We start from the raw sequence: 13,579 nt of genomic DNA on the forward strand, positions 1-13,579 counted from the left end.
GATTTATATCTATGGACCTGGACCTGCCATCTCTTGCCCTGAACTTCAATCTTGTATCTCCAGCATTTCCACCTAGAAATTTTTATACAAAGAGATATCTCAAAGTTGCTGTGTCCAAAATGGAAAACCTAATCTTTCCTCTGATAGATTTCCATCATCCCCCACCATTTTTCCCCATTCTTGAAGTTGCTTAGGTCAAAACCCTTGGTGTCACCTGACTCCACTCTTTTTCTTATGCTTCTCATCTTCCACCCACCTCGTAAACCCAGTTGACTCTGTCCAGACATCAGATCTTCTCAATAGGTCTCCCATCACTGCCTTTTCTCAAGCCACCATCTTCTCTTGCCCTGAATTATGACACGATTCTCCTACCTGGTCTTGTTTCTGCCCTTGCTTTCCTTCAGTTTATTTTCAACAGAATGGCCAACGTAATCTTTTAAGAACACAGATCTGAACATGTCACACCTCAGCTCAGGCTTTCCAATGTCTTCCTCATTCGTTAAGAATAACAAAGTGCTAAATACCATATGATATCACTTATATGTGGAATCTAAAATATGACATAAATGAACCTATCCACGAAACAGAAACCGACTCACACACATAGAGAACAGACTTGTGGTTGCCAAAGGAGAGGGGGGTGGGAGAGGGAAGGATTTGGAGTTTGAGATTAGCAGATGAAAACTATTATATATAGGATGGATAAACAACAAGGTCCTACTTATAGCACAGGGAACTACACTCAGTATCCTGTGACAAACCATAATGGAAAAGAATATGAAAAAGAATGTGTATATGTGTGTGTGTGTGTGTGTATAACTGAATCACTTTGCTGTACGGCAGAGCAGAAATTAACATAACATTGTAAATCAACTATACTTCAGTTAAAAAAAAGAATAGCAAAGTCCTTACGCAGACCCACAGGGCCTTCAGGTTCTGGCCACTGCTACCTTTAGATGTCATCTCCCACCCTAGCCCTGGCTTATTACAACCAGCCACAATGGCCTTCCCCTTATTCCTCAAACAAGGCAATCTAGGTTCTGCCCTCAGGTCCTTTGCTCTGCCTAGGGTCAGACTTCTCTCCCTTCCTTCAAGTCTCTACTCAAATGTTATCCTATTAGAAATGACTTCCCTAACACAGCACCCAAGATATCTCAATCTTTCTCCTCTCTCTCTCTCTCTCCCTTTCTCTCTTTTTAAAAACTCTGCTTTATTTTTCTTTATAGCACTTATCACCATCTTACATACTCTTTATTTGACTTGTTTGCCTCCTTGAACAAGGATGCTAACTTCCTGAAGGGAAGGATAACTCCTTGAAAAAAAGGGTATTTGTCAGTTTTGTCCCCCATTTTATTTCCGTAATCTAGAAAAGTACCGACACAAAGTAGGTGCTCAATAAATATGGCCAGTTCTTGGGGCTCATTAAGAGGAGTCAGCATACTCTTTGTGGTGAGAAGATGAGATATGACCTTGGTCATTGTACCCACCTTGGTTTTATTTCTATCCTCAGAGGATTTGCAGGACCACAAGTGACTCAGCCATTTCAACTAAGTAAGTAACCATATGTTCAACTAATAGGAAACTAACATATAGTTTAGTTTAGAACATATAGTTTAGTTTAAACTAAACTAACATATAGTTTAGTTTAGTATAGAAGGTTGTGAGAGTGAATGAGTTTTGGAAATGCAGATTTAAATAGAAATGATATAAAAATCATTTTTTAAAAGTTTTTAGAAATTAGATAATAAAATCACGTTTAAAGAACCAAATCAACAGTTGTACAATGGAAACAGGCGTGGAAATCTAACCAATCTAAGTTGAAATCTTCTCTCTACCATTTCCTAACTTTGTGATTTTAGGCAAGTTATTTTGCATCTTAGAAACTAATTTCTTAGCTATAAATTACATTTAATAATATGTTAGCGTTGTTCAAGGATTAAATGAGATTAGGTATTGAAAGCTGCTATGTACCAGAGCTTGGCTTATTTTGTTTTTCGGTTGGTTGGTTGGTTGGTTTTCCATTTTCTTCCTTAGATTGGTTTTCTATTGGGATTTGTATGTCAGCATTTTCTTACTGGGTTTTAGAAAAATAAAAACCATGAAACAAAACCACCTCCTATACCTTCATGGACCTGAGAATAGTGTGGTGAGTATGTGAGATACTTCTCTATCATGTAATATTAATATTCAGTTAAGTTGCCAAAGTTGTGGTCACCCTTCAAGAGCCAGTAAGCAGTATTAGTCTTAGGACTATTGGCTTTTCTTCCCTGCTTCGTGAACATTCATAGAAACACCCAATGGCACCACCTAGCAAATTGTTAAAATTACACTTAATAAAATATATCATACCATGCTGATGTAATTGACCATCTCAAACACCCTCTTTCTTATTTCCTCTTGATCTTGATTGTACTTTTTAAACTACAGACAAAATATAGACATTGATAGAAATGAATATAAGTGGAAGGTAAGAAAAAGCAATTTCACTTTATTTTACTTATTATAACTAATGATCAGTTATAAAAGTTAACACTTAAACATTAAAAACAAAGCACTTCCTTATTTCTCTACCTAAATTAAAGCAGTCTGGCAGAAGAGATGATGTTTTGTCCCCTGAAGTACTAGCTCAGTGTAAAGCTCTAAGGAGCTACTGCAGACATATTTTCAGTTAAATACCATGGTTTCCTAAGCTAAGGAGCACTAGTGCAAGGAATAGTCTACTTATTTCAAAAAATATGAGCAGTAAGTGAATTTAGTATAATAAGAGAGGTCAAAATTTTAGGGTCCGAACTAACTTACATTATCGTAACACAAAAATTTTCCTTTTGAGAGCACACATGTGGACTTCAGGTTTAGAACAATCAATATATAAAATGCATTCTTATAAAAGAAGATTAACAATGAATATTACCAAAAAATCATCTTTTTCAGAAAATTCTATCCATTAGTTTTTTTTTTATTTTATTTACCACTCCCTGATGAGCATAAATTTTAATTTACCAATGATTTAAGTACTTAACAGAAGACAAAGTGACAAAGGAATTTAATCGGAAAATAAGTTTGGGGCTCTTAAGACAATGAGAAAGGCACATTATAGTGCAAAAAAATCAGTTTATGCATATCATATTAGGTGTACATTCCTTAAAAGGTAAGATCATATCAGTCTAATTATATATTTCCTAGGTTCAAAACAATTTGTAAAAAAGAATAGCTCATACTCATTATTTCTAAAAACTTATCCATTATTTAATATCTTGCATAATAAATTTATGTAGTATAGCATTTTAAAAGACACATTTATGTGATATAATTACCTCACCATTATCCAGGACCAAAAAATATTCTATGTATTTATTTTGTTCCCAAGCCTTCTGGTCTTTGGATTTCTATAATAAACATAAAAAAGAAGATTACTAAGACAACATCTTTCTCTGCAAGAGTCATTCTTAAATTTTAAATGAGTAATTTTGTAAGAGTTGGTTGGTCTGGGAATGAAGGAAGACAATATTACCATTTTGACTCTAACTAACCATCCAGAATCATCTGTAGACAAGGCTCAGAATGTCAGAGGTAGAAGAGACATTGGTGATATTCTAGTCTGGCCCCTTCCTTTTTACCAAAGGGTGTAAAGTATTACACAACTGAGTGCTAAAAATAAAACCAAAGTCTTCATATTTTTTGAACGGTGGACTTTCTCCACTAGCCTGCTGTGAAATAGAGGCACGTTAACTTCAGCATCCTCCTAGGATTTTGTTTTGTTTTGGTTGCCTTTTATTCCTATCCCAGTGAATACACCCTCCTTTACCAATGGTGCAAAGTCCAGAGCCACCGCGGCACCCAGTCTGTCCTTTTCTTCTCAGACAGTGCTTGATCTCCTTCCCACATTCCAAGCCTCCCTATTTTCAGTTTCTTTCTCTCCACAAAATGAAACAAAAACAAAAAACATGTTTCACAGTAGATTTTTTACTAATCTGGGTTCTTGAACTCTTTAATCAGTAGAAATTGGTAAGAGGCCAGATGAGAAATTCAGACAAGGGTTAGATGCATGAAGTAGGTAGCTACTTGTAACCATCTGGCCTCTAAAGGCAAAGGCTGGAGATATACATTTGATGGTAATTAGTGAAGTTCCTATTTAAATAAGACATAGCACTGGATGAGATTACCTAGGAAGAATGTGTAGATAAAGTAAAGAATGGGACCCAGTATTGAGTTACATGAGGCCTCTAATATTTAGTGGTCCATCAGAGGCGGGATAACAGTGAGAGGAACTGAGAAGAAGTAGCAAAACCAAACAATAAGATGTCATGAGAGCGAGGTTATTTGCACACAGTTACCAAGGAATTGAGACAGAAAGACTAGAGGCCTGTACCAAGCTAAACCAGGAGATCAACGTTCATAGGAACATATAGCTCAGAGTGATTCTCCTGGACTCTTAGATATCATACCGCTGGTAGAATTTAAACCATAGCAAATTGAATCCAACAGAGATTCTATTTTATTCAAACCTATTCTGTCCAGTGCTTATGCATTCTGAGGACATGTATCAGTAGAAGAGATGATTGGATGTGAAGCGTATCCTAAAGAAAATGAAGGTAATAATGACAAAGTTTTTGTGTATATATTTTATAGCTTCAAACACAAGCAATATTCATTTTCCTTCCGTGACCAGAAGCTGAATTCCAGGTATGAAAGAATATTCTAAGTTCCTGTGGGAAGATCTGATATTTATTTTGCCCACTGCTATATCCCCAGCACCTATGGCGGTACCTGAAGAAAGATTTATTGAATAAATTCATTCATGGAGAAGGCAGGGTATTTTATCTCAAAGCAGTAATAATACTTTACACCTTTGTTGTACGTTGTAGCATCACGAAAGCTGTCTGCTTCTAGGAGGCCAGCATTATATCGATGCATCTTTTTAACCCTTGCACACAACATGTTGTTAATAATAGTTGATCCTTACACACTCATTAAATAAATCGTCAATGTACAGTAAGGTTTTAATGTCTCTTTAACCTACTAGTTTCAATGACTGTAAAGTTTCAGTCAGTTGGAGCTACTAAGACTGGAAACCAGAGCAGCCAGGATGAGATACATGAGAGCACCGCAAATAAAAAATAAAAGTAGGCATACAAGAAGACTGGTGGCCGATGGGACTGCATTCTGATGAATTTCAGGTACCCATAACATGTCATCCATCCCACAGTTGCTGTTAGTCTTCTGTTCATCAGGATCGTGCTTGAAGAGTGCATGTTCCTGTTCATCCTGATTTGTGGGGCTTAAAGGTTCAATGAAGTACTTTTGATCTCCCTGACTGAAGTAACCCCTGAAAAACACAAGAATCTAAGCTTCCTAAAAATATTCCAGTTCTGAGCACTAAAGACTTGTCGACTTCAAAAAATGACCAATGCCAAGGCATTCCAAGCTCATGGCAGTAAAATATAGTATAACATTATAGCTGAAGAGACGCTTAGAGATTACCTAAACTTATTTTCTCTATGAGGAAATTGGACTAGTTGGGGAGAAGTAACTACTGCAGTCATATAGCTAACCTGTGTCAGAACTGGTGCTAGAATGGAAAATTCCTGACTCTCAGTCAAGTGTCCTTCCGATTCTCATGCCTGGTCTGCTCTAAAGATACACCGACAATAAAAGAGACTTTGAAGTCTTATAGATAGAGTTAAAATTCTGAGTCTATCACTTATTATCCGTGATACCATGGGAAAAAGACTTAAACTCACATAGCCTTAGTTCTCCACCTCTGAAATGGGAATAATAATATCTACCTAATAGTACAGTTGTAAAGATTGAAGGAGATAATACGTAAGGCACATAATCAATGAATATTATCAATTTCTTCTCGATTCTCTCTGCTAAAGCCCTGGGCTAAGATTCATTTAACCGTGAATTAGGGAGCGAGCACCCATTATTCATTAGACACTGGAGCAAGGGCAGAAGGTAAAAGGAAAAGAGTCGTGGTCTCTCATCTCATGGAGCTTATAGTCAAATAAGGAAGATGGATGTGGATCGAATAATCACATTTGATCCACAAATATATACAATCATATGATGTATACGTAATACATGCAATTATGGCAGATAATTGCTAGGAAGCAAAAGTCTGAGAATATATAGCAGGGAGACTGGACTAAGCATACATGGAAGTAGAAGAGTGGATTGGGGAAATAAGTTAGGTGATTTATTGCAATAGTCTGCCTAAAGGATCATGGCAGTTTGGACTAGGATGTGGCAGTAGAGAGAGAATGTAGTGAATAATCTCAGGGAATATTTAGAACATATAATCAATAGGGCTTGTTAAATGGATAGAAAATGCGTATTTGAAAGGCAAGAAGTCATCAAGGAATCTAGGTTTCTGCATTAGGTGGTTGGTTGACTGTATCTTTTATTGAGATAGGAAGCACTGGAAAGACGCCACATGAGGGAGAATATCATTAGTTTGATTTGGAGTATATTAAGATTGAGATTTCCTTAAGATATCCAGATATGGAGAGATATGGAGATATGGAAGAGGAAGTGAGATAATGAAGTCTGGGCATCAGAAGAGGTATCTTACTGTAGACAAATACATGACAAGTCATTAACATCCCAAGAGAAATGGATGTCATAGGCATGGATTGGACACACTAGAGAGAGTTTAGAGTGAAGAGAGGTGTTCCCATTCCCTAAAGATTCTGACTCTAAAACTGGGACTCAAAAACCTATATTTTGAAAACAAGCAAACAAACAAAGACAACTCTGCAAGCAATTCAGAGGTGTAATTTACAAACTACTACCAAGAAAAGCCATGTTTCCTTCAAATTTCAAAATTTTTGAGTCCTTAGAATTCATACTCAACTATAGTATAATTTATTATATTTGAGATTCTTTAGGTAATTAACACACACCCATCATCACAGGTACAAACAAACCATTACGAAGCCTTACCTTAGACCCCTACATGTGCTGATACTAGCATCAGAAACTTTTTCATTAATGATGTGTCCTTGGTAATAACAGTCATCCTAGAGAAAAGGGAAAAGGGGTTTGACAAAGGAAAAGTGTGCATGTACTTTAGACCCGCTACTAAATTTGAATTTAAAATCTTGAAACAAGATCTATAATGTTTTCAAATCATTTTATGCTGAACAACAAAAAAAATTTTTTTTAATTTATTTTCTTTTTTTGGGGCTGCATCGGGTCTTAGTTGCAGCACGCAGGATCATCGTTGTGGCATGACGGATCTTTCGTTGCGGCGCGCTGGCTTCTCTCTAGTTGTGGTGTGTGGGCTCTCTAGTTGGGGCACGCGAGCTCAGTAGTTGTGGCATGCAGACTTAGTTGCCAAACGGCATGTGGGATCTTAGTCCCCCAACCAGGGATCAAACCCTCATCCCCTGCATTGGAAGGTGGATTCTTTACCACTGGACCACCGGGGAAGTCTCCCTAAAAAAAATTTTTTTAAGCAGCCTTTTGTGGTTAAAATCTTTACCATTTAGCTAATGATCCCAAATGCTTAGGGGGCATTAACTAAACACTGTTGTAAATTTTGTTGTTGCAGAAGAAGGATAACAGGGATGAATACAGTCTGGGAACAAAACAACTCACAGGTATAAGTTTAAAACCTGAGCCCCCAAAACACCAGACATTCATTCTTTTCCTTGGCTAATTGCTCAGTAAAATTTCCTAACACTGATGAGCTCTTTCCAATGAATGGATTATTCAGTTTGTGCTGTTATTTCTTGATTTTTCCAAAGAGCGCCACCAGACTAACTAGATTAGTTTAACATCCCTGTATCCACTCGAAGCCAAACGCTCAGTCTTAGCACTTTTTCACATGGATGTACTTCAGTCAAATTCACCTTTCTACTTTGGAACAGGTGAGGTATTGGCCCACATAAACCTCTGTGCATTGCTATGGAAGAAAATGCTTGAAAAACTTCCTCAGAATAGATGGCAAGGATAAAACACTCCTCATACCACTTCGTCCTGTCTTCTTCTCTGAATAAGAGTCCAGAGTGGAAATTATTTAGGGAAAACACAGAATTCCACAATTCTACCATTGAGGAAATAGTCTTGAGTTTGAGAGACTACATGATCCTGAGAGGTGACTGGCACTGAATAAGAACACCGGATACATTTAATTCTCTACTTTTCAAATGAAAATAAGAAGCTCTTTCTGCCCACTCTCCTATAAGGAGTCCTTAAAGGCTGGAAAGGGTTACCATGGTGGTCAAGGAATACATTTGTTCTTGTCAAACTGTAAAAATGTTAGAGGAGGGGGGACCTTGAAGATGGCGGAAGAGTAAGACGCGGAGATCGCCTTCCTCCCCACGGATACACCAGAAATACATCCACACGTGGAACAACTCCTACAGAACTCCTACTGAAGGCTGGCAGAAGACCTCAGACCTCCCAAAAGGCAAGAAACTCCCCACGTACCTGGGTAGGGCAAAAGAAAAAACAGAGACAAAAGAATAAGGACGGCACCTGCACCAGTGGGAGGGAGCTGTGAAGGAGGAAAAGTTTCCACACACTAGGAAGCCCCTCCGCGGGCGGAGACTGCGGGAGGCGGAGGGGGGAGTTTCGGGACCGCGGAGTAGTGCACAGCGACGGGTGCGGAGGGCAAAGCGGGGAGATTCCTGCACAGACGATCGGTGCCGACCGGCACTCACCAGCCCGAGAGGCTTGTCTGCTCACCCGCCGGGACGGGCGGGGCTGCGAGCTGAGGCTCGGGTTTTGGTTTTGGACGGAGCTCAGGGAGAGGACGGGGGTTGGCGGCTTGAACATAGCCTGAAGGGGTTAGTGCACCACGACTAGCCGGGAGGGAGTTCGGGGAAAAGCCTGCACCGGCCGAAGAGGCAAGAGACTTTTTCTTCCCTCTTTGTTTCCTGGTGCGCGAGGAGAGGGGTTTAAGAGCGCTGCTTAAAGGAACTCCAGAGACGGGCGCGAGCCGCGGCTAGAAGCGCGAACCCCAGAGACGGGCGCGAGCCGCGGCTAAAACCGCGGACCCCAGAGACGGGCGGGAGACGCTAAGGCTGCTGCTGCCGCCACCAAGGGGCCTGTGTGCGAGCACAGGTCACTCTCCACACCCCTCTTCCGCGGAGCCTGTGCAGCCCGCCACTGCCAGGTTCCCGGGATCCAGGGACAACATCCCCGGGACAACGCACGGTGGGCCTCAGGCTGGTGCAACGTCACGCCGGCCTCTGCCGCAACGTCACGCTGCCTCTGCCGCCGCAGGCCCGCCCCGCACGCAGTGCCCCTCCTTCCCCCATCCCCCAACCCCCGGCCTGAGTGAGCCGGAGGCCCCGAATCAGCGGCTCCTTTAACCCCGTCCTGTCTGAGCGAAAAAACAGACGCCCTCCAGCGACCTACACACAGAGGCAGGGCCAAATCCAAAGCTGAGCTCCTGTGAGCTGTGAGAACAAAGAAGAGAAAGGGAAATCTCTCCCAGCAGCCACAGAAGCAGCGGATTAAAGCTCCACAATCAACTTGATATACCCTGCATCTGTGGAATACCTGAATAGACAAGGAACGATCCCAAATTGAAGAGGGGGGATTTAGGAGCGAGATCTATGATTTTTTTCCCTTTTCCTCTTTTTGTGAATGTGTGCGTGTATGCTTCTGTGTGAGATCTTGTCTGTATACTCTTGCTTCCACCATTTGTCCTAGGGCTCTATCCGTCCATGGTTTTTTTAAAAAATTCTTTTTCTTAATAATTAAGTTTAATTGTAATAACTTTATTATACTTTACCTTCGTTCTTTCTTTCTTTCCTTCCTTCCTTTCCTCCTTTAGACAACGAATCACCCCAAATTGAGGAGGTGGTCTCTGGGAGCAGGATTTATGATTTTTCCCCCTTTACCTCTTTTTGTGACGGTGTATGTGTATGCTTCTGTGTAAGATTTTCTCTGTATAGCTTTGCTTCCAACATTTGTCCTAAGGTTCTATCCATCCCTTTTTTTTTTTCTAAATATTTTTTAATTCAATAACTATATTATACTTTATTTTATTTTTACTATATCATCTTTCTGTCTTTTTTCCTTCTTTCCCTCCTTCCTTCCTTCCTCCCTCCCTCCCTCCCTCCCTCCTTTCTTTCCTTCTTTGCTTCTTTCTTCCTTCCTTCCTTTCCTCCTTTCCTTCTTTCTTTACTCATACTTCTACTAATTCTCTCTACTTTTTCTCCCTTTTATTCTGAGCCGTGTGGATGAAAGGCTCTTGGTGCTCCAGCCAGGAGTCAGGGCTCTGCCTCTGAGGTAGGAGAGCCAACTTCAGGACACTGGTCAACAAGAGACCTCCCAGCTCCACATAATATTAAACGGTGGAAATCTCCCAGAGACCTCCATCTTAACACCAGCACCCAGCTTCACTCAACGACCAGCAAGCCACAGTGCTGGACAACCTATGCCAAACAACTAGCAAAACAGGCACACAACCCCACCCATTAGCAGAGAGGCTGCCTAAAATCATAATAAGGCCACAGACACCCCAAAACACACCACCAGACGTGAACCTGCCCACTAGAGAGACAAGATCCAGCCTCATCCAGCACAACACAGGCACTAGTCCCCTCCACCAGGAAGCCTACACAACCCACTGAAACAACCTTAGCCACTGGAGACAGACATCAAAAACAACGGGAACTACGAAAGAGCAGCCTGCAAAAAGGAGACCCTAAACACAGTAAGATAAGCAAAATGAGAAGACAGAAAAACACACAGCAGATGAAGGAGCAAGATAAAAACCCACCAGACCTAACAAATGAAGAGGAAATAGGCAATCTACCTGAAAAAGAATTCAGAATAATGATAGTAAGGATGATCCGAAATCTTGGAAGTAGAATGGACAAAATGCAAGAAACAGTTAACAAGGACCTACAAGAACTAAAGATGAAACAAGCAACGATGAACAATGCAATAAATGAAATTAAAACCACTCTAGATAGGATCAATAGCAGAATAACTGAGGCAGAAGAACGGATAAGTGACCTGGAAGATAAAGTAGTGGAAATAACTACTGCAGAGCAGAATAAAGAAAAAAGAATGAAAAGAACTGAGGACAGTCTCAGAGACCTCTGGGACAACATGAAACGCACCAACATTCGAATTATAGGGGTTCCAGAAGAAGAAGAAAGAAAGAAAGGGACTGAGAAAATATTTGAAGAGATTATAGTTGAAAACTTCCCTAATATGGGAAAGGAAATAGTTAATCAAGTCCAGGAAGCACAGAGAGTCCCATACAGGATAAATACAAGGAGAAACACGCCAAGACACATATTAATCAAACTGTCAAAAATTAAATACAAAGAAAGCATATTAAAAGCAGCAAGGGAAAAACAACAAATAACACACAAGGGAATCCCCATAAGGTTAACAGCTGATCTCTCAGCAGAAACCCTACAAGCCAGAAGGGAGTGGCAGGACATACTGAAAGTGATGAAGGAGAAAAGCCTGCAACCAAGACTACTCTACCCAGCAAGGATCTCATTCACATTTGATGGAGAAATTAAAACCTTTACAGACAAGCAAAAGCTGAGAGAGTTCAGCACCACCAAACCAGCTTTACAACAAATGCTAAAGGAACTTCTCTAGACACGAAACACAAGAGAAGGAAACGACCTATAGTAGCGAACCCAAAACAATATAGAAAATGGAAATAGGAACATACATATCGATAATTACCTTAAATGTAAATGGACTAAATGCTCCCACCAAAAGACACAGATTGGCTGAATGGATACAAAAACAAGACCCTTATATATGCTGTCTACAAGAGACCCACTTCAGACCTAGAGACACATACAGACTGAAAGTAAGGGGATGGAAAAAGATATTCCATGCAAATGGAAACCAAAAGAAAGCTGGAGTAGCAATTCTCATATCAGACAAAATAGACTTTAAAATAAGGACTATTAAAAGGGACAAAGAAGGACACTACATAATGATCAAGGGATCGATCCAAGAAGAAGATATAACAATTGTAAATATTTATGCACCCAACATAGGAGCACCTCAATACATAAGGCAAATACTAACAACCATAAAAGGGGAGATCAACAGTAACACATTCATAGTAGGGGACTTTAACACCCCACTTTCACCCATGGACAGATCATCCAAAATGAAAATAAATAAGGAAACACAAGCTTTAAATGATACATTAAACAAGATGGACTTAATTGATATTTATAGGACACTCCATCCAAAAACAACAGAATACACATTTTTCTCAAGTGCTCATGGAACACTCTCCAGGATAGATCATATCTTGGGTCACAAATCAAGCCTTGGTAAATTTAAGAAAACTGAAATTGTATCAAGTATCTTTTCTGACCACAACGCCATGAGACTAGATATCAATTACAGGAAAAGATCTGTAAAAAATACAAACACATGGAGGCTAAACAATACACTACTTAATAATGAAGTGATCACTGAAGAAATCAAAGAGGAAATAAAAAAATACCTAGAAACAAATGACAATGGAGACACAACGACCCAAAACCTATGGGATGCAGCAAAAGCAGTTCTAAGGGGGAAGTTTATAGCAATACAAGCCCACCTTAAGAAGCAGGAAACATCTCGAATAAACAACCTAACCTTGCACCTCAAGCAATTAGAGAAAGAAGAACAAAAAAACCCCAAAGCTAGCAGAAGGAAAGAAATCATAAAAATCAGATCAGAAATAAATGAAAAAGAAATGAAGGAGACGATAGCAAAGATCAATAAAACTAAAAGCTGGTTCTTTGAGAAGATAAACAAAATAGATAAACCGCTAGCCAGACTCATCAAGAAAAAAAGGGAGAAGACTCAAATCAATAGAATTAGAAATGAAAAAGGAGAAGTAACAACTGACACTGCAGAAATAAAAAAAATCATGAGAGATTACTACAAGCAACTCTATGCCAATAAAATGGACAATCTGGAAGAAATGGACAAATTCTTAGAAATGCACAACCTGCCAAGACTGAATCAGGAAGAAATAGAAAATATGAACAGACCAATCACAAGCACTGAAATTGAAACTGTGATTAAAAACCTTCCAACAAACAAAAGCCCAGGACCAGATGGCTTCACAGGTGAATTCTATCAAACGTTTAGAGAAGAGCTAACACCTATCCTTCTCGAACTCTTCCAAAATATAGCAGAGGGAGGAACACTCCCAAATTCCTTCTACGAGGCCACCATCACCTTGATACCAAAACCAGACAAGGATGTCACAAAGAAAGAAAACTACAGGCCAATATCACTGATGAACATAGATGCAAAAATCCTCAACAAAATACTAGCAAACAGAATCCAACAGCACATTAAAAGGATCATACACCATGATCAAGTGGGGTTTATTCCAGGAATGCAAGGATTCTTCAATATACGCAAATCTATCAATGTGATAAACCATATTAACAAATTGAAGGAGAAAAACCATATGATCATCTCAATAGATGCAGAGAAAGCTTTCGACAAAATTCAACACCCATTTATGATAAAAACCCTCCAGAAAGTAGGCATAGAGGGAACTTTCCTCAACATAATAAAGGCCATATATGACAAGCCCACAGCAAACATCATCCTCAATGGTGAAAAA

The 13,579-nt window shown here is 39.7% G+C and overlaps 1 protein-coding gene across 1 annotated transcript in view; it reads right to left on the reverse strand.

Moving 5' to 3' along the window:
• The window catches only part of ADAM28 (ADAM metallopeptidase domain 28), a 63,555-nt gene that overhangs the window by 33,653 nt on the left and 16,323 nt on the right, over positions 1-13,579 (reverse strand). Inside the window, exons 6-9 of the mRNA XM_065878815.1 lie at positions 6,946-7,022; positions 5,134-5,326; positions 3,315-3,386; positions 2,350-2,421 (exon numbers count right to left, since the gene is read on the reverse strand). Coding sequence (XP_065734887.1) covers positions 2,350-2,421; positions 3,315-3,386; positions 5,134-5,326; positions 6,946-7,022 — 414 coding nt within the window. The remainder of the gene's footprint in view (positions 1-2,349; positions 2,422-3,314; positions 3,387-5,133; positions 5,327-6,945; positions 7,023-13,579) is intronic.

Source organism: Phocoena phocoena, chromosome 6 (genome assembly GCF_963924675.1).
Source record: "Phocoena phocoena chromosome 6, mPhoPho1.1, whole genome shotgun sequence".
Taxonomy (NCBI): Eukaryota; Metazoa; Chordata; class Mammalia; order Artiodactyla; family Phocoenidae; genus Phocoena; species Phocoena phocoena.